Genomic DNA, 22,337 nt, shown 5'->3' with positions numbered 1-22,337 from the left:
GCAACCTACACTTAAGAGTTCATTGTCATACAGTCTAGTGTGAACCAAGTATTAGAAATAAATTAAAACTACTCACATATCTAATCTGATCCAAATTTTAACATAGTATCAAAGCTAGTTTGAAGAAAAGATCCGATCAGATTTGTAAAAGGGAAACAACCAATCTCCATTAAAGGTTCTAGAATTCTATATTCGACAAAATGGTGAATAGAGTTAGACTTGAGGATCGACTTCAAGGAGCTGCAAATTTTGTATCATGGAAGTTTAGAATGATGCTTGCATTAAAGGCACATGAATTAAACACTCTTGTGGAAAAGGCCTTACCCATGCCCGATGAAGAAGACAAAAAACTCCTATGGACAAGAAATAATAATAAAGCTATGAAACTATTGGGGGATGGAGTAAAAGATCATGTTGTTCCCAATCTCAAAATTAGATACTGCTATCTAATGTTTTCAAAACTAGAGAACATGTTTGAGATAAATAACACTAGCAGGGTTCTTGCTCTAAAAAAGCAACTCCACCACATCAAAATGAACCAAAGTGAAACTATCACTTCATATTTCATGAGGATAACAGAGCTCAGAAACCAATTATCTACAATTCGTCACACATTCAATAGCAAGAAGTTGACTATGCTGGCACTCAACGGACTTCCTACTTCTTGGGAATTGTTTATTCAAGGAATTAGTGCTCAATCCAAACTCCCCAAATTTGATCAGTTGAAGACTGATTGTATACAAGAAGAATCCAGATTGATTACTAGAGGGACTGGAATTAACTCCCAAAATGAAGTGATGCAAGCCCTAAACTCTTAGTCTCACAAAAGAGGAAAGAGGAATAACTCGAAGAAGAGGAGAGGTAAGGACTCAACTAGGAAGCAATCATTCAAAAGGAAGAGGGACCTATCTAAAGTACAATGCTTTAGATGTGATAAATATGGTCACATTGCTGTAAAGTGTCCTGACAAACCTAAGCCTCAAGCCTCGATTGATTGCTGAAGTCAGTGAGGCCAACACAGACTCTGAAAGACTTGTATTCTACTCAACTCTATCCAGTCAAGTATCAACCAGCCTTAACACCTGGGTTATAGACAGTGGGGCATCTCGGCATGTACCAGGATTCAAAGAGCACTTAGACACTATGATAGAAAAATCTGATGAGGAAGTCACAATTGGGGATGATTCAAACTACCCAGTGAACGGGATTGGAACCTGTACCATTCAACTAAAATCAGGCATTGCCTTTCAATTAACAGGTGTACTATTTGTGCCAGGCATCAAACGCAACCTAATTTCCATATCAGCTCTTGAAGACAAAGGATATAGAATCGCCTTCATGGATGGAGAAGTCTTAGCCTGGCCTAAGAACTCAAACATCAAGAAGGCACACACCATTGGAATTCGACATGGGTGCCTGTACAAACTTTGCACCTCTCCTTCACAAGCACTTATTCATGAATCTTCTAACACTTGTGAATTATGGCATAGAAGATTAGGGCATCTTCATTTTCGTGCTTTACCCTCGATAGAGAAAATGGTGATAGGGATACCTAAGCTGACTCAAGAACATGAAAGAATCTGCAAAGGGTGTGCCTTAGGGAAAAATACCAAGGGCACATTTCATAATAGTGAAAGTAAATCCAAAAATGTATTAGAAATTGTTTATTCTGATTTATGTGGACCTATGCCAGTACCCTCCTTAGGAGGATTTTTGTATTATGTCATTTTTGTAGATAATTATTCTAGGAAGACATGGATATATTTTCTAAAGTGTAAAGAGTCTGATGAAGTCCTTAAAAAGTTTAAGGAATTCTAGGCTTTAGTAGAAAATATATCAAGTAAAAGTATTAAGACCCTTAGATCAGATAATGGGGGGGAATACATCTCTGAAAAATTTAAATTTTTTTGTAATAATGTTGGGATTAAGAGGGAGTTCACTGTTCCTTGCAACCCTCAACAAAATGGGGTAGCAGAAAGGAGAAACAAAACTATAGTAGAAGTAGCCAAAGCCATGATGCATGACCAATACCTTCATACCTCATTCTGGGTTGAATCCTCCAGTGCTGCTATGTATATCCAAAACAGATGTTCACATTCCTTTCTTGATAACAAAACTCTTGAAGAAGCATTCACAGGAATCAAACCCGACATAGGTCACTTAAGAATTTTTGGTTGTTATGTTTACATTCACATCCCTAAGGAGAAAAGATTTAAATTAGAACCCTATGGGAAAAAAGGAATCTTTGTTGGGTATAGTGAAACTTCTAAAGCCTATAGGGTCTATATTCCAGGTCAAAAACAAATTGAACTAAGCAGGGATGTAATATTTGAAGAGGATGTTGCATTCAAAAGATCTAAGGATGTTAATGAAACAGATGATGAATCCCCTCAATACAGTGAAAAGGATCACTCCTCCGAGATTCAAAGTGAGAGTCATGAATCAATTGAAGGCAACAATCACATTGAACCTATGGACTATATGGTTGAACTTAGGGACACCAATGTGACTAAGAAAAGACTAGTATGGGCCAAGAAGATGATTGAGGAGGCTGAAAATTATGCAGCTCCAAAAGGAACTTTCAGGGAAACTAAAAGACCTAATAGATTCTCCAGCTATATTGCACTAATGAGTGAAATCATAAAGTCAGAGCCTTCTACTGTTGAGGAAGCCTTCCAACATCAAGCCTGGAAAGAAGCCATGACAAAAGAGTATAAGTCTATTCTCAAGAATGATGTCTGGGACATTGTGCCTAGGCCTAAGGACAAATCAGTAGTGTCTTCTAAGTGGCTTTTCAAAATCAAACATGCTGCAGATGGAAGTATTGAAAAATACAAAGCAAGGTTTGTCGCCAGAGGTTTCTCTCAGAAAGAGGGAATTGATTATGAAGAGACATTTGCTCCTGTTGCCCGATACACTTCTGTCAGAGTTGTGATTGCTATTGCTGCATCAAAAGGATGTAAAAACTGCATTTCTAAACGGTGTAATACAAGAGGAAGTCTATCTAGAACAACTTGAAGGATTTGTAGTGCATGGACAACATTCTCATGTTTGCAAATTGAAGAAAGCCTTATATAAACAGGCTCCTCGGGCCTGGTATGAAAGGATAGATCACTATCTATCAGGACTTGGCTTCTCAAAGAATGATGCAAATCCGAATCTTTACTTCAAGGTAATAAATGGAGATATGTTAATTCTTATCCTTTATGTTGATGACTTGTTAATAACAGGCGAAGAGCATCTCATCATCAAATGTAAACAAGACCTTGCAGCTGAATTTGACATGAAGGACTAGGGCTTCTACACTATTTTCTCGGTTTAGAAGTATGGCAGCAGACTGATGGGATTATCCTAAATCAAGGGAAATACACTATTGAAATTCTAAAAAGGTTTGGAATGATGGATTGTAAGTCTATGTCCACTCCCATGGAAACAAACTCACACAAGTTAAGAGAGGCAACTGCAAGTTCTGAATCAACAGATTCCACACTCTACCGGCAGATGATTGGATCATTGATGTATTTGGTCAATACTAGACTAGATATTTGTTATGCTGTGAATGCACTTAGTCAGTTCATGTGTGAACCAAAGCAGTTACATACAGTTGCAGCAAAACACATCTTGAGATATCTTCGTGGAACAATTGGATATGGCTTAAAGTATAAAGATGTAGATCTAAACTTATATGGATATACAAACTCAGATTGGGTTGGAAGTGTGGTGGATCATAAAAACACATTAGGGTGTTGCTTCAGTTTAGGATCAGCTATGATATCCTGGTTTAGCAGAAAACAATCTTCAGTTGCTTAGAGCTCCACAGAAGCAGAGTACATTGCGACATCTATGGGAGCACGAGAAGCAGTATGGTCGATAAAACTCTTTGTAGGATTGTTTGGACAATCCTTAGATCCTACTATCATCCACTGTGACAACCAGAGTTGTATAAAGCTTTCAGTAAACCCAATATTTCATGACAGATCCAAACATATTGAAATACCTTATCACTATGTTAGAGACATGGTGGAGAGAAAGATAATTCAGTTGAGGTATATTAGTATTGAAGATCAAACAACAAACATTCTCACCAAGCCTCTCGCCAAAACAAAGGTAAAACACTTCAGAGGTAAGCTTGGTATGATTGAAATGTAAATTCTGAGTTTTGAGTCTCAACATTATTATTGTACTAATATATTCTAAAGATGTTTAATATAAACTCTTTTCGTCATTACATGACTATGGGCACCTATGTGCATCATTAAGAAGTGACGACTTCTGAATGATAATCACTTGTACTTCTAGTAGTTATTGGAAGGTGACGACTTTACAATAACTCTACAGTCTATCATGATAGATATCATATGGTTGATATTTGTGAACATGTCATGATAGTTTATATCTCTTAAAAACAATTTCAACTGTATATAATAAGGTTGATATCTTGAATTTTTGAGATATGTCATGGTGGATATTAAGTGCTTAATATCTGTGGGTATGCCATGATCTTCTATATCCCTATGGTAGGCATCATATGGTTGATGCTAGTGCACATACCATAATGGATATGATGAGTTTTGGTGAGTATCATAAGTGTTGATACTTGTAGACCATTGCTCCTGATATCATATAATGATATCTACTACACTATGTGTAGTTCTTCTATGAGTACCTTGTGATCCTCCTCCCTAGCTAAGAGGGAGTGTTGATGATTTATAGCTTTGGTCGGAGTAGTCTCATAAAATCATATGTATAAGTAATGCTGATTATAGTTGATATGAATATATACATATTAATATATGTAATAATAATAAGTGTTCTTATTATTTTTATATATATGAATATTTATATATACATAATTTATATTAATCACATTGTTTATACCAAATCGAATATGAGCACCGTATCTATATGATCATAAGTATCAATTATATTGATCAAATGAAATGATCAATATAAATTGATTCTTATGATCATATAGATTGATATCATTTATCTCTGTGTATATCGACAATAGTCGATCTCCTTCCAAAAACGATTATGTGAATTGTTACTTGCAGATAACAGTGATAACCAACGATTATGAGAATCGTTAACTGTTGTTAACCGATAACAAACGATTATAGTTGATATGAATATATACATATTAATATATGTAATAATAATAAGTGTTCTTATTATTATTATATATATGAATATTTATATATACATAATTTATATTAATCACATTGTTTATACCAAATCGAATATGAGCACCGTATCTATATGATCATAAGTATCGATTATATCGATCAAATGAAATGATCAATATAAATCGATTCTCTACATTAATAGTTCGATATCATTTATTGCTGCGTATATCGACAATAGTCGATCTCCTTCCAAAAACGATTATGTGAATTGTTACTTGCAGATAACAGTGATAACCAACGATTATGAGAATCGTTAACTATTGTTAACTGATAACAAACGATTAGGAGAATCGTTGTCTATTGTTAAACCGATAACAAACGATTGGGAGAATTGTTGTCTTGCAAATCAGATGATTATATCGGTATGTTGAGAGGCATCTCAATGAAGAGACATGTCTCCATGTACGTAGAGGCATGTCTATTCATCGACATGTCTCCACGTACGTAGAGGTATGTCTGTTCATTGACATGCCTATATTGTAAGGTATATATTATGATAGAGTTCGATTCTAATAGGTAAGTACAGTAATCGAAAGTGCAAGCCATTAGATATCGATCCCCTTCATTTTGCAGTCTTGCAAATACTTTATGAATTAAGTTGTGTTTCCCTTAACGTAAGTAGCAACCTGCACTTAAGAGTTCATTGTCATATAGTCTAGTGTGAATTAAGTATTAGAAATAAATTAAAACTACTCACATATCTAATCTGATCCAAACTTTAACAATTGACTCATGCTATCTTCTTTGGCTTTACATCCCATCGTGATGTTGGACTTTTCTTGTATGTAAGTGAGTTATCCAAATATTTTAATTTTATATACACAATGGTTTGAAAACCAGATTAGAGAGTGGATATGCAATTTGGAGAGGATTTATAACATACAATGCATAGCTGATTTTCATTGTATAAAAAATATGATAGAAAATCATGGTTGTTTATCATGAATGTTAATTTTCTTACTATAAATGCAGCAAATTGGGACATGTGTCCATTCATTTTACAAATACTGTCGGGACAACTCTGTATGGTTAATTCATTTATGAATGGGTGATGTAGACATGCCAAGGATGTTGATAATTATGAAGCTTATGAAACACATACTTATGAAGGAAAGCTTGCCTATGGTTTTGCTATAGCAATTGATTTTAATACAACTTACAAGATGCTAAATGACCTTGTAGAAATGTTTGATCCTACAATTGTAGAGTTAACAAAATATAGAGAATTTCCTTACCTCTTATGGGGAGAAGATAATTTTGAATAGAAATAGGAACATAAATTCTTGTAGTAGACATATTGAATGCCTGTATTTTGACAAAATCTATTTAAAAATTCTTGTCACAAAGTTATTTAAGTGTTCGCTATTATCTTTGTGAATAAGAGTCTTATTAGAATTTCTCATATTTTATACCGTTGAGTCATGCAGGTTTATCTCATATCACTTCCATCGTAGCAGTGGTATGAACAACATGTGGACAGACAAATATCAACCAGAAACTTCTAGAGAGGTGTGGTTTCTCATGTATGGTATTTTTTTATCTTCATTGACCCATTAGTGTCTATAGCTCTAGAAATGCTTAAACGTTAAGATATTTGCAATGAATAATATGACTTTTTTTTTGAATAGCTAATTTAATTTTATATTTCTTTTTAAAAAATATACAAAAACCACACAGAACTTTTTCTGATACAGGTTTGTGGAAATTCTGAACAAGTTATGTTTCTAAATGATTGGCTACGCTGCTGGCATGAACGTGTTTTTGGTTCGGATAAGGATCAGACCAACGAATCTGACAGTAATGTTCAAGATGAGGATTGGGGTAGTTTTCAGGATGAGGAAGAGACTCTCAGCAAGGATGGGGAAGATGGACTGAAAAATATTTCCTTACTCACTGGACCTGTTGGGGTATGTATGTTGACATATATTGAGATTTGAAGGGTTCATGAGAAGGATGCCTAATTATATGCATTATTAATTTTGTTCTACTTATGTGGTGGTAAGACAGAATGAAAGAAATGGATTTAAGCAAATTAATACCAACGTTGTTGAGAATCTAGTTTTCAAATATGTGATTGCTTTTTTGGTATTGATCAACGTTTAGAAGTCTTTTTAAAAATCCATTCAAATTGTATTGCTTGAGTTTAAACTTGGGCATTTTTCTATAAACTTTTCAACACTTTTGAGAAAACTAGGTTGATGAGGCTAGTTATGGTGGTTATTCAGGATCAAGTATTGTGATTTGGGTGTATTATTGTGTTTTGCAATACCATGGTGTGAGGAATGCCCACAAGTGTAATTTTCTAAATCATGTTCTTGGGTAGTTGATGAAGCAATTAAGGTTTTGGGTGTCTTTGGGTAGTTAGAAAGTAAGAAAGAAAAAATGTTAATGGCTATGAGTAGTTGTACAGTGACTAGGACAAGCTAAAATATGTGAATAGTTGAGCAAATTACAAGAGGGTGTGAACCCTAGCTATATAATACAAATATACAATTAACCAAGTGGCTCTTTGTCACCAAGGGAAAATAAAGAAGAAGCTGAAGAAGATGGACATATAAAACTTATAGAATCACATGTTTGTATTAATGCTTAATGTCAATAAATATCTCATTTGATCACCACCTTAGATTTAATGCAAAATTCTCTTGCTGGTCCCATTTTCCTCTTGAGTGGCATTCCTATAAGCTAAGCTATTGTAAGGGTAAGGAGTAACTGCCCAAGACACAGATCCGCAATCCACTATAAGGATGGCGGGGGGGAGGGGGGGAGGCGGAACTTGCTTCGGAAAAAAGATTTCTGAATATTGGTTAGGTATTTCTAGGAATTAAGTATGAAACTTCCCTTGGGACCTCTCCCAACATCTAAGGCTGACAAGTCTTTAGAGGTGAAAAAAATTGTTGATATACATTTGTCTTTGTAATCTTGGTTACAAATAAGGATAACTTTGAAGGTTGTTTTAGATGGCAATCACCTATAGATGATAGACAAAGATTGGGAGGGGAATGGCATTATTTTAGAAATGCGGTATGGGGGTTTACAAAGCTGATTATATTTTCAACCAATTGATAGAACTTCAATTTGTATATACATCTTAAGCCTCATTGTCATTTCTCTTTGTATTGCTACCTCTTTGGTATTTGGTGAATATTAAATTTCTTCTATAAAAGCCCTCGTAATTTTTTATACAAAATAGAAAATTACAAACCTTAGTTAATTTCTTTAGTCCTTTTAGCTTTTGTGAACCACATGAGTGCTTTTGGAAAACCCAATGTAATTTTTATGATATATCATATATTTGAGCAACCTGTGTAAGAAGTTATCCGATTTTCAAGTGTGATGCTTCTTGGAAATGTATGGAGACATAGAGAAACTTCATTTGGAGTCCCCTAATGTCTAGAGACATTCCCATATGGTTTTTGCAGAGTAGCCGGATCTTCCTTTGTCTCTCTCTCTCGGCGCACGTATTTCCGTATCCAAAATGGCCCGGATACACATCGGATAATGTACCCATGCATGCCCAAAATACCTTGGTTTTCCAACTATGCTGGATGCTATTTGTTTTGATTTTTAAAAAAAAATTTGACATAAATCTTCCTAAATTTAATTTAAAAAAACTTCATTCAAGCAATTTGTTTTAGAAAATTTGGTATAAACAAAACCTACACCAAATGATAAAGACAATGAAATGTTTTTTCAATTTCAGCGACCTATTTTTTTGGGTTATCTTCCAATGCAACTCTACTATTTTTGCATATTGTAATTTGTTCATTCAATTTATAATTATTTATGTAGCAATTATGTGTCTATATTGCTTTTGAAGAAATGAAAATCTCCTCCAATAACTTAGAAAATTGTGGTAAATATATGTGTATGTGTTTTTTATGAATGTTGTATCCAGCTGTATCCATATCGGGGGTCTTAAAAGATGGCTGTGTCCATATCCGATACTGTATCCATATTTGTATCCGTATACTTGTCCATGCAACTTTGGCTTTTTGAGATGGGGACACATTTTTAATAGGGGAGACAATTATCAAAGGTCAAGGTACAAGTCTTTGTAACTATGGTAATAATATCCTGAATCAGGGAATACAAGGCTCACTTTGGTGGCCTAACTGCAAAAATCATTTTGAATCTGCAAGTTGCCTCTTTATTCATTTTTCAGTATGTTGCCCAAATCTAAACTCTTATGGCCTTCACTTTAAGAACCAACCCATCTAAAGCTGGGATTGTTTCTAGGCTTATCTTTAATTGGTGCAAATTTAGTGTCCAATATGCTGTTCTTCCAAATAATAAACAGGCTGGTCTCGGGATTCATCATATGGAAAGAACAGTACAACATCATTTTTTTGAGCTAAAAGCATTTCAAATCCTTTATTAAAAAAAAAGGGAAAATCAGAGTAGTTTGGCTTATATATACCAAAAATGACTTGTAGAATTTTTTTAGTTTTAACATTAGAGATTCTGGTTGGGCCAATGAACGGAAGGTTCCCTTTAGATATACAAGTGCACTTGGATATCTTCCAAAAAGGTCTTCATGGGTGCACCCTCCATTCAAAAGATTTTCTGCCTAAGATTTGATGGGCTCAAAAAAAATCTTTGAAAAGATGGGACTAGAGGAATCATTTGTTGCACTTTTCATTGGTCCTCAAATAAGCATTGACCTTGGGAGCATATAGATTCCCTACTCGTACTTTACAAGGTTAGGGATTATGATAATACATTAACTTTTTAACTTTGGATCTAATATGGAATTGGATTTGACCCTTAAACAAATCATCTAGCACTTGGATTTCTTTCAACATAGGTTACTATGAATTAAGTTGAAACTCATGAATAGAATCTGACTATGTTATGAGAGTAAAGTGTTTAACATTCATGACTTAGTTCTTTGCTTTGGATATATAGTAACATGGTGATAAGAAATTATATCTTCCCATAATGAGATGGTTTACCTTTTCGATGATAAATATGCATCAACTTGTAAGGATTGACTATGGAAACAAGTGCACATAGGGATTTATCTTCCTTTTTTGTATTTTGAATCTCTATGGTTGTTGGAACCGTAATTTCTCCCAGTCGCATGGAAAGATCCGTAGTTCTTTGTTTGAGTTAGAATTGGGTGTTCTAAATTTAGATGTTGCATGAGTTTGTAATAATTGCATGTTAAGTTTTGTGATCTTCTAGAATTTGTTGAGGAGCTCTATATAGAGGCAATTTGCAGTGTTCCACGTCCGTTGGGGACGGGTTTCGGGGATGGGGGAACAAAGGGCCTAAGTTTGGGGATGGCGGGGGGATGGCAACGGGTGGGTGGTGGGGTGGTGGTGCTGATATCGTAATACATATACTTATAGTACTTGAAAAACTAGTTGTGAAAAGATGTATAACAATATAAGAATTACATTTCAAATGAAACTAGTAAAATTGTAAAAGACTTTATAGCAAAATTTGAAATACTAAATCTAAATATGAAGATTTGTTGAATGTTAATTGCTAAATAAAACAACAAATGAAATTGTCAAATTGAAGATTTCTATTATATCGAAAATATGAATATCTGATGTCATATGAGATATCACAAAGTCTATAAAGATGATTACATGATACATCATTACAATTGAGTAGCAAATACTAATAGCAATAGCATTACAAAAGACAAAATGCCAAAATGTCAAAACTCAAAGTGTAGTGAAGGGAGGCCTCAAATCATCTGCAAACTCCTCATCACTGGAACTGTTGGACTCCCCACGGTCAAGATCCCTCAAGCTCACACCAACCAGCCCTGCATCTGAAGTGGTAGGATCATCCTCATCAATCAGTGAAGGCTCCTCTGGCTTTACATCCCATCGTGTTGCTGGACTCTCCTTGTACATAAGTGTGTTGGGATCCATGAGACACAAAGCACTATGTACATCCACAAGCTTCTTTGCTTTCTTAGAGTTAATCCGGTTCCCCTTAAGGGAGTGGATGAAGCTATATGTAGACTAGTTCCTTTTAGCAGTTGAAGAGCTAGAAGCCTGGGATAGCATATGGATAGCTAGATTGGTGGTCAAATTTTTTTGACCATGACAATTCCACCAGAAAAGTGGGTCCTCTTGTGCCATATTTTCTAATCCATCTTTGCCGCATCTAAATATCCTTTAAGAGTGGCAAGTTTTGTCCACTCAGTACAAATTATGCTAGCATCTCTAGAATCAAACATCTTCTCTATGCACCTAAAGAACTCCGCCTTCACCTCATCCTGAATTGGTGTCACTCTACTTGGTCTAACCTTGTTACACTTAGGATTCAAGGCATAGGTAGCCATATGCAAAGGAACGTTCAAATTGCCCCATCTGCGCTGAATGATTGGCCGGATGTGCTCATTGTAGAATGCTAGAGTGGAGTCCTTCACTCGCACAACAACCCTCATCTGGTCAAGTATAGAGTCAATGCACTCATACACCTCTCCAAGGTTAGGTGCATCCCCATCCCCATATCTAATGACCTGGAATACTGGAGAAATGATGGAGACAATGTATTTCACATCAGTCCAAAACACATCACTCTTCACTATCTCCTTCACCCTTCTCCCCTGCTTTGTCTTGGCCTCGACCCACCTATTTCCACTTTGTAGTCATAACTAGGAGTTGCAATGCCTCTTGCAACTCAATCATTCTCTCGAAGAGAATTAAATAGGATGCATATCTGGTCTCAACTAGTTTCAAGAACTCCTTCGCGAAGGTCTTGAAGAGTGTATGTGAAGTGTGGTGGTTGCAGATAAACATCTGCACATCTCTCACATCGCTGACCACTCCTCTAATCCAATCAATCTTCTCCATGTCTTTGAGTGCATTGTTCATGGCATGCACATAACATGGGGTCCACCAAATATGTCTATAGGCTGCCTCAATAAGTTTCCTTGCTGCTCTACACACATGGGCCGCATCTGTCACTACTTGGACCACATTTTGTGGCCCAACCTCCTCAATAGCCTCCTTGAGGACCTCAAACTGAAAATCAGCATCTTTGCGATGCCTTGTACAATCAATTGCTCTAAGAAAGTATGGGCCCTTTGCACATGTGACCATGACGTTGATGAGTGGACAATGGCTAATGTCTGTCCACCCTTCCATTACTATGTTGCACCCAGAGGCCACCCAACATGCCTTTGTCTTCTCCATCAAAATATTAATCTTGGAATAGCTCTTATCCAAGGTCGTGGTCCTCAATTTTGTCTCACTTGGTGGCACATATGATGGTCCTCCCTTCGCTACCATAGACATCATCTCCCAATAATAAGTATACTGTGTAACATGAAATGAGATGCCATTGGCAAAGAACCTGCCAATGGATTCATCTATTTCATCCTTTAGCTGCACATTAACATATTAGCTATGGGGTTACTCTGCATCTTGTGTTTCCCAGTCCCCTTAGCCTCTTGTGATTGGGGCATGGCACTAGAAGTGGAAATGGATGAAGGTCTAGACATCATTCCTCTCGTCTGCGATGTATGAAGATAAGTATGTTGCACTTGCTGGCTCTACTGAATGGCTGCCTATTGACGTGTATTTTATACACCATCATACACAGAATAAAATACCAATAGGCATCTTATCCTCTCTTGAGAAAATAGTCTCTAACTGCTGAAGATTCGCATAAAGGATCAGTTAGGATGACTCCAAGGTTCTGTTAGTAGGGTCTCTACGTGTGGACAAGCTTCCAGCGGTATGATGTGATTTGCTGTTTCCTTCAAGGGGGTCTTACGCATTCTGAAAGTTCAAGATTTACTAAACTAAGAAACTATTCAAAAATAACAAAAGAGTAGGGTTTGAAAGAGATCTAATCTAATCTAACCCTAAGAATGACTTCGTGTAGACAAGACTTGGCAAGATTCAACCAATTTCAATTTCGCCATAAGATAACAACTCTATTGAAATTGATGCGATCTTCTAAGGTAACAAAATGATATTCAATGCATCAAAGATCAAAGACACTACCACGAAGGTACATATCCAAGATACAATAATGATTGAAGATTAAGGGACTCAAAGTATTCTCCAGTCGACCACGCAAGGCATTCCTACAATCAGCAAGAAGCTAGTGGTTTGGATTACGAATCCTACCAAAGATCAAATCTCACACTATGTCTTTCAAATTAACACACTACTTTGATTAAGCATGATTCAAGTAAAATCAAACAACCATGAAGATAACCAAGAAAGTTGCAACAAAACACCATAACTTCAATATTTTATTGATTCCCAAGTCATCATGTACAACAATTGCTTGAATTCCTCTCTTCAAAACTCAATCTTGCTACAAAATAAAATTGCTTCTAACTCTAATTTCTCTAATCTCTGTTCTCTCTTACATCAACTATCGACTATTGACTATTACCAAATGAAATGAAAAATGGGGGTATAAATAGCATCCCCAATTACAATGAAAGGTCCAGATCGAAAGTAGATCAACGATTAAGATCATGACACCTAAACCCTAATTAGGGTTTGTTACAAATGGCCTCCTTTTTACTGAACAATATTAAATACACAGCCAAATATTAAATTTGACACAAAAATCTAGGAGACATAAACCAATGACAAATAAGATGCCATGTCATCTATAACAACCTTTCATCTAGAATCTTATTCCCTTTCCAATGTTCTTTTTTGGCATATGCAATGAATCTTGTCACGATTCCTTCGATTTCTGCAATTGGAATCTCGGGAAGATTCTTCATACTCTCTTCCAAGTGGATGACCTGATCGAATGCATCTAGAAGAGCTGCGTCCCAAGTAGATTCAAGTTCCTTTGTTCTTTCAATCAGGAGCATGGTGGCAAACATTTGATCATATTGTTCATCTGTAACATTTGCGTCCTTGCAAAAGATGACCTTGATTCTATCCTCTAATTCCTGCATATCCACATCTGTCTCGACCTCAATCCTTCTGCCAAGAATGGTACGAAGTACCTCAAATACTCTGTCCTGGATCGGATTGATCACCTCCTCAACTTGGCCACATCTAACACTGATGTCCTCGAAGAAAACACTCTTCATATGGAGTAAGGTTGACCACTGAAACAAACTGTGAGATTCCCCATCCAAGATCTTCTCTTGCGCTAAAACTTTCCTGGATGTGTGTCTAATAACTTTCAAGACAGGAATGATAACATCTTTGGTATGGGCAAATGCAGCTACTGTTATCATCAAATTGTGGATTATCTCAAGAACTTGGATAGCTTGATGAATAATCTTCATCATCCTTGTTACAAATTCTATGGCCACTGTATGAGATTTATCCATCCAAGTACTTGTACGTTGGACCATGTTCCTGAATCTTTCTGCTTCATTGATTGATTGAAGTGGAAGTGCTTGCACTGGTGATCTAGCTGGATCCTGACGTCCCAAAGGTTCATTGATGTGATTGAAATATGTCCTCCATGCACCTCTCTCTCTCTCAAGCTTTCTATTCTTCTCCATTTCTTCTCTAAGCTTGTCCTTCAATGCCTCAAATGAATCGGTGGCATCATCTAAAGTCTGCTCTGCTGTAGATGGTCCTAGCTCAAATGTCTGTATATCATATTCCTCTGCTAGGATCTCACCTTCATATTTGTCTACTGCTGGTGTAGCTATCTGCAGTTTCCTGGATCCAGTCTCATCTCGAATCATCTTGGACATCTTGGTAGCCTTCCTCTTTTCTGTTTCTTCGTGTGAACATCCAACAAGGCTCTCTAAATCAATTGCATTGTCCTCGTCCTCTACTACGATCACCCTGGTTAATCTTTCCTTCAACCAATCTGGGATAATCGATCTTGTTTCTTGAACTTGAATCTCTTTATGCACTATTTCTTCTTGTCTAGGAGGAGATGTCATTTCATTGTCTTCTTTATCTTCATCTAACTCATAGTCTTGGAGAGATCCATCTGGTGACCCATGCTGTGCCTGTCCTCCTTCCTGCCTATCGTTCTGCACCATAGACTCCATGGATTCTTCCACTTGAATTGTTCTCTTCTCAGGTCTAGAAGAAGTACCGGATGATCGATCTCTGTTAGCCTCTTGTTTCTTCTTGGAAGATTCTCTCTTTCCAGGTCTTTCTTTCCTCTTCGAACCTCTTGGATGGAGATTGCCCTCACTGGCACATCGAAGGTTACCTTCACCTGAATTTCTAGGATTAGGATTGCCTTCACTCACACTAGCTCCACCTTCGGCTGGTTTCTCTTCCAAAGTGAAAGTCATAGCTATGCCTTGTTCTCTCAACTTCTGATGTTGTATGTCAACCCATCTGCGAGTACAAGACAAGACTGGTGCCATCAAAGTATCTAAATCCACGACCTCGGGCTCATTCCGATCCAACCTTATTGTTTTGCTTTCTCGATCATAGGAAGACTGGATATGTCTGCCACTGTCCTGAGCTTGGTCGGCCATTCTATAAATCCTGCATTTCCTGATGAAATCCAAAGGCAACCTAGAATGCATTTTTCGTTTCACTTCAAGATCATCTAAGAGATTCATCATAAAATCTTCTATTTGGTACTCATGCCTAAACCTTCTGCCGACCGTCTCCTCTAAATGTCCATGTGGATCAAAGCTTTCTCTCAAAGCAAAAGATGAAAAAGAATACAAGGCTAACTCCTTCTCTGCGTCATCCATGGCTAAAGCATTAGGACATACCTCAACTGAATTGCCCAAAATGATAGGTACTGGAACTCCATTCTGATGTCTGTGTCTGAATGCCTTCGCATATGCTGCCAACTGTCTTGTTACTTCAAGTAACACAATTCTGTCTGTCGGATATCTCGGCAACATGTATGGAGGCAAAGGACATCCATGCACTCTAATATAAGTGAACTTGGGAAACTGAATGAACCAAGCACCGTACCTCTTTATGAATTCCTGTGCATCCTGAGATAACCTGTTGTGAATTCCACCTTGCAACGTCTTGGTGATGTTCATCGTGAAAGTATCATTAACCAACTTATAGTTGCTCCCTGGCGGATGATGCAAGTAGGCATAGGAATCACAAGCTCTGACCTCGCCGGGTCCTCTTCCAATCACTCCTCTGTGAGGTAGTCCAGCGTATTCAACACTCCTGATCAAGGCATAGATGACGTATGAACTCATGTGGAAGGACTTAGTAGCCTTGAGTCTCCTCAACTGTACGTCCAAGCAATGGCTAATCATCCTAGCCCAATGTATGGTACCTTTTCCCTGAACAATCACCTGGATGAAGTAGAACATCCACTTCTCAAAATAGAAGGCGTGAGGGGCTCCTGTAACTCGGTTGAGCATGGTAATTAAATCTCTGTACTCCTCCTGGAAATCAATCCTGTGCGGTGTGTTCGGGACCTTGCTCAGACGGGGACGGCTCTTGAGTAACCAGTTCTTATTGATAATGCTTAGACAAGCATCTGGATCATCTTCGTACATTGATCTGGCTCCTTCTATGCTCTTGTATATCATGTCCCTGTGCTCTGGAAGATGGAAAGCTTCACTTATAGCTTCCTCTGAAAGGTACGCCAAAGTGTTTCCCTCATTGGATACGATCGTTCTGGACTGTGGATCATAGTGACGAGCACACTCGATCATCAACTCATGGCACCGAACAGCTGGAGGAAAGCCGACCGCCTTAATGATGCCACTCTCGATTATTCTCCGGGCGACAGGTGATGGCTTGCCAATGTAAGGGACCTCTCGAAACTTCTTCGTGCTGAAGTTACCTAAGTTTGTATCTCCAATGTAAGGGACATTTTAGCTGGGTCCTTCGAGTTTGATTGACTTGTTTGTGCGAAGGAATGTCTTTAAATGTGATATCGCCCTGGTCCCTTGGAGAGGGACAGGAGCGATCCTTGTCTTCTAGCTTGAAATTCATCGTTTTTGATTCTAACTCTTCGTTCATTGCCTTCCAAATGGCGTTTTAGACCCTTTGCAACTTGTTTTGTTATGATCTTCGAAGGATAATAGGTGTTTTGGCAAATATCGCCCTGGTCCCTTGGAGAGGGACAGGAGTGATCCTCATAATTTCTCCTTAATCTTTGCATCTTTGATCTTTAATCTTCATTGTGATGGACAAACAATGCTATTCTTTCACTCCCCTTTCGTTCCACTTGAATTCTACAAGGTGTTTAGACGTTGGAAGGATCATCGCCCTTGTCCCTTGGAGAGGGACAGGAGCAATCTTGAAGCTTTAGTCCAAATGCATCACCTCTCAACCTTGGTTCCTCGTTCATTGCCTTCCAAAGGACGTTCTTGATCTAGCGTGAACTTGCCTTGTCTTGGTTTTGACGGAACATGAATGTTTTAATAAAAATCGCTTTGGTCCTTGTCCAAAGGACAGGAGCGATATAGGCTCTTTGCTTAATTGATAGTACTTTGACGTTTGGAACCTTTGTAAATCATCTTCAAATGACACCTTAGACCTTGTGTGATCTCGAAAAACCTTGACTTGGCATGAATTTGAAGGAAAATGAAGGATCCCATACAAATCGCCCTGGTCCCTTGGAGAGGGACAGGAGCGATATAGCTTCTTTGTTCAATTTGATGATTGTTTAACGTTTGAAGCCTTTGAATATCATCTTTTAATCATGTCTTGGACCCTTTACGACCTTGCAAAACCTTGACCTTACGTGATATTTGAGAGATTTGGCTAATATAATCAATATCGCTCTGGTCCATTCCTGAGGGACAGGAGCGAATTTCAACATTTTGAGCTCGTCTTTGCCTTGTTCAACTTGCAATCGCTATCATTGTGCAAAATAAAGTTCCTTGATTGTTCTTGACCACTTGATGCTTGATAAACTTTCAAATTTTATGCCTTTATGGAAATATCGCTCTGGTCCCTTGGAGAGGGACAAGAGCGAACTAGAATATTTTAGTGCAAAGTCCTTAACTTGGCGACCTTTGTAACTTTGTGCTTGATGGAGATGCCTTAAGACGTCCTTGCCTCCTTGTTCTTCATTTTGGAGTGGCTTGAACTTGGAAGAATAGCAATATAATCATCATATCGCCCTGGTCCCTGGGAGAGGGACAGGAGCGAACTTGCTCTTGTGGGCTTCATTTCACTTTATCTCCTTCAAAAACTATCTTCAATTGTCTCGTCATACTTCCTTTCATTCATTCATGCCTTGAGATCGGTTGTAACTTGGCAAGAAAATCAATTATAACAAAAATCGCTCTGGTCCCTTCCTGAGGGACAGGAGCGAACTTAAGCATTTTGGTCCTTTGATGGCATTTGGTAATCTTCAATTTATCTTCAATGAGTTCATTTCACCTCCTTCCTTGCCTTCAAACATAAACTTGACTTGATCTTTGCCTGAATTTTGTCTTGTGAAGAACTTCGCTCTGGTCCCTTGGAGAGGGACGGGAGCTACAAAGAATTTCGCCCTGGTCCCTGACTGAGGGACAGGAGCGATTTTGGCATTCTGGGTCACTCTCCTTCATGGCGGCACTTCAAGTTATATTCATTTGGTAAAACATATCTCCTTGGACCTCTTCAAATCGTCAAGTCGTTAAAATCTTGCAAGGACAAAGCAATATTTGATTTGTAGCTCCGGTCCTTCACTGAGGGACAGGAGCGATTTTGCTCTTACAGGTCAAAATAACATGATTTCACAAGTTTAATCAATTCACGAGGCAAAAACGAATCATTCCCAATGCCTGGGATCAAAAATAAAAAAAGTCAAAATTTGGTCAAAATTACTCAATTGGACAAAAATTCACATTTCATCTTCAACACTTAGACAAATTTAAGCTCTGCACTCAAAATTCCAATTGAAAATAGACCATTTTGGCGAAATCATTGCATTCAAAATTGCATCCTACAAAAGGAAGCTCAAAAGCTCTCAAAACTGACTGGATTCTGGCCTGAAAAGACGGCAATTAAAACCCTAAGGCTTGACCCTAAATCCAGACAACTGACTGACTAACAAAACCCTAAAAAGCAAAGCGAAAAGCGAGCGAAAAGAGGGAACAAGCAAAAAGAGGGGGTCCCCATCTGCAATGGGGCAATGTGTGAAATGGTCACAACACTGCCCTAGCAGACAGAGTAAAACTTCTCTATCATCTTGAATGCCCCAAAGCTTGTTTATCTGAATTCTATACTCTATATTTTTAGCTTCTACCAAAAACTTACATGGATCCACATCTTTTCCTTTCCAAAAAAGGAAGTGTGCATTCACTCTAGTGATGCTACCAAACCATGAAACCCCAAAAATGTTGCACTGCCACTTCCTTGTTCCCCCACCCGTTCTTGATGTGCCTTGTATTCTTGAAGCAAACTGTTTTAGAGGAGACCTAGGATCATAAGCACCCTTAGCATACTGTGCCAACAACTCTAAAGGGCAACCTGTACTAGTTGGTGCACTCGCCATGGAACTAGATTGGGTTCCAAGATCAGCCCCATGATCACCCCCCTCAGCCTCAGGTTCAAAATTTGAATAATTTTCACTATGAGAATGGATTTCCATCTCATCCTCACTCATGTCATGGGAGCTCATTGTGATAGCGACACTGCATTTCACAAAATAAAAATAAAAGTAAATTTAGCTTAGTTTAACAAATTGAAATACAAATTTGAAATTTCAATTTTGAAAACAAAATTTATAATTTATAATTTAATGTTATTTAAAATTTGATGTTGAATCTTGAGGGCAAAATGATGAATGATTCATTCATCATTTTGCCCTCAAGATTCAACATCAAATCTGATTTTGAAATGAATAAAAAAAAAATGTTTAAGCAAACAAATAATTGAAAATCAGAAAATAAAACAAACGAAAAACAAGAAAACCCTTACCTTGTATTTGAAAAATCTTTCCAAAATGTTGTAGAATCCTCTTCCTCCTCTTCTTCTTGCTCCTTCTCATTCCTCTCAAACTTGCACTCACTCTTTTCACTCCTTCAATCAGACTTCTCCAAGTTTTTTCTCCTCTTCAGCTTACGGGAAAAAAAAAACCAGACTTAGAAATGTGAATGAAATCACCAAATTTGATGGTTTTGTGTTGTATTGGGGGAAGGGGTGACGGGAGACTTCTGGATGTCTCCTCGCCCCCCCCGAGAAACCTTTGGGTGTCTCCCAAGGATTCTTGAAGACGCCGAGACGTCTCCTAAGGAGACTTAGAGAAGTCTCGATTTCTCCAAGAATCCTTGGAGACTTGGAGACGTTTCCCTGTCTCCAGTGCAGGACCGGTGGCAGTAGCGGGACGGCAGGAGATGCCACGTCCCCGTTTCCCTGTCTCGGAAACGCAGGTTTGAGGGGGGGGGAACGCGTTTCCGTGGAACAATTGCAATTTGTAATGAATTCCTGTCTCTGATCATTAGATCAATTGACCCTTAATCAGGTGATCAAGAAGTGTTTGTAATCAGTCTGAATGAATGAAGATTCGTTATGTTAACAGTCTTATTGCTGTAGTAATTTTTCTTTCTATGTATGTTTAAATTCTTCAATGTTTCTAAATTTTTGGGTTTTTTATTAATAATGTGACTGATCTCTATTGGGCAGCTGTATTGTATTTTTGTTTTTGTTACTTCCCCTTTTTGTGCCTCTCTAGAATTTTCTCTTCCTAGAATTTTCAGTTGCATACTGATGTACTATTGAGTTCCACAGGCCTACATTTTGGTCATTTGTGGACAGTAATAGAATTTCTTTCATTCTTTCTTTATATGTTTCAGTTAATGTAGCGCTTTGCTTATATCTGAATTTAAATATAAAAATTGAGCACGTGCATGATATTGATGCCATATTTTTATATAATGTATTTTGTATTACAGTGTGGAAAATCTGCAGCCTTGTATGCCTGTGCAAAAGAGCAAGGTTTTGATGTGATTGAGGTAAGCTACGCTCAAAATTCTGTGTTTGGAGAATAGTTCTCTTGATTACTTAGAGATGAGAAAAGACTTGGATAGTTTCCTATCTGACTATAAGCAAACTTCTTGTGACTGCTTTATAGTTTGTAGATGTAAAGATTTTTTTGTTTATTATAACATCATTTAAAAACTCTTTCCTGTATCTCAACTCTTGTATATGGAGACCTATGTACAAAATAATTTGCAACAAAGTTTTGGTATGGATATGTCCAAGGATCTATTAGCTGGTGTCTACACATATGTCATATTTATTCTATGCATATATCATATTTATTCTCTTTAACGTATGCATTTATGGACTATGTCTTCAATTATTCTTGTTTCAGAGCCTCATCTTTATATGTTGAATTGAGTGCATTATGCTTTGAATACTTATAAATTTTTGTCTTCGCTGTTGCGCACCTATATACAATGTTCATAGTATTGTGATGATAAGCTGTTGTGTTAGCTATTTGGGCTTGCAGGTGTGCCCATTATTTTCTATTTAATCTTTACTGCATGATTTGCAAACATTTGTAGACTGGATATATCTTTTTGTAAATCTTTCAACTTTCTAAACACTTACAGTTGCAATATAAAGTCTCTTGAGAATGGTACAAGTTGGCATCAGAGATACCTTGTCTTCAGCATTGCTAGAATTGTGCAGTGCAGGAATCCACTATTCGTTAGTCTTCTGAGACGTTTATCGTGTGAGACGTTTATCGTGTGAGACGTTTATCGTGTGATTTGGTGTTTAGGAGGAAAAGATAGAAGGTTGTGATGAAAGATAGTGAAATCCAACCCTGCAGTTGGCAACAAAATTTCCTAATGTTTAGGATTAATAGACGGTCAACTTGTAATTAGTTGCAAGGCTTATTTGGGGAAACAACTGGCAAGAGGGGTTGCCTTATTCACAAAAAGAATTAACACTGGGATCAAATTTAAGGCTTGAAATTTATAAAATAGTTTAACTTCAACACTAAAGCCAAGAGTGAATGGATAAATTTTTTACAATGCTGTTCTCTGCATTGTTTATGTTAAAGTCCTCAGTTATTGGCGGAACTAGAACACTCTTTGAGATGGAACACCAAAGCCTTGGTCGACATCATGTTCCAAATTGAGGGTTGATGCCAATACTTTCGAGTTGCACCAAAATTAAGCATAAAGGTTTCTGCACCAATACATGCCAAAATTATCACCAATTGGAAAATGAGTACTTTGTTCTGGCATGGGCTACCCCAATAATTGTGCCAAAGATTGGAGTCACAGTCAAAAAGGGCCTTCAATGCCAAAACGAGGAATGAGGAATGAATATAAAACAATCATAC

The 22,337-nt window shown here is 37.5% G+C and overlaps 1 protein-coding gene across 3 annotated transcripts in view; it reads left to right on the top strand.

Annotated features, from left to right (window-relative positions):
- LOC131079969 (uncharacterized) overlaps positions 1–22,337 on the top strand; it is a 174,537-nt gene that overhangs the window by 82,747 nt on the left and 69,453 nt on the right. For all 3 annotated transcript variants that reach the window (XM_058018012.2, XM_058018013.2, XM_058018011.2), the window contains exons 9-11: positions 6,614–6,695; positions 6,881–7,093; positions 20,935–20,994. In XM_058018012.2, coding sequence (XP_057873995.2) covers positions 6,614–6,695; positions 6,881–7,093; positions 20,935–20,994 — 355 coding nt within the window. The remainder of the gene's footprint in view (positions 1–6,613; positions 6,696–6,880; positions 7,094–20,934; positions 20,995–22,337) is intronic.

The sequence above is a fragment of the Cryptomeria japonica genome, chromosome 10 (genome assembly GCF_030272615.1).
Source record: "Cryptomeria japonica chromosome 10, Sugi_1.0, whole genome shotgun sequence".
In the NCBI taxonomy this organism is placed as follows: Eukaryota; Viridiplantae; Streptophyta; class Pinopsida; order Cupressales; family Cupressaceae; genus Cryptomeria; species Cryptomeria japonica.
The sequence above is the reverse complement of the archived record's forward strand: the minus strand, read 5'-3'. Positions and strand labels throughout refer to the sequence as shown.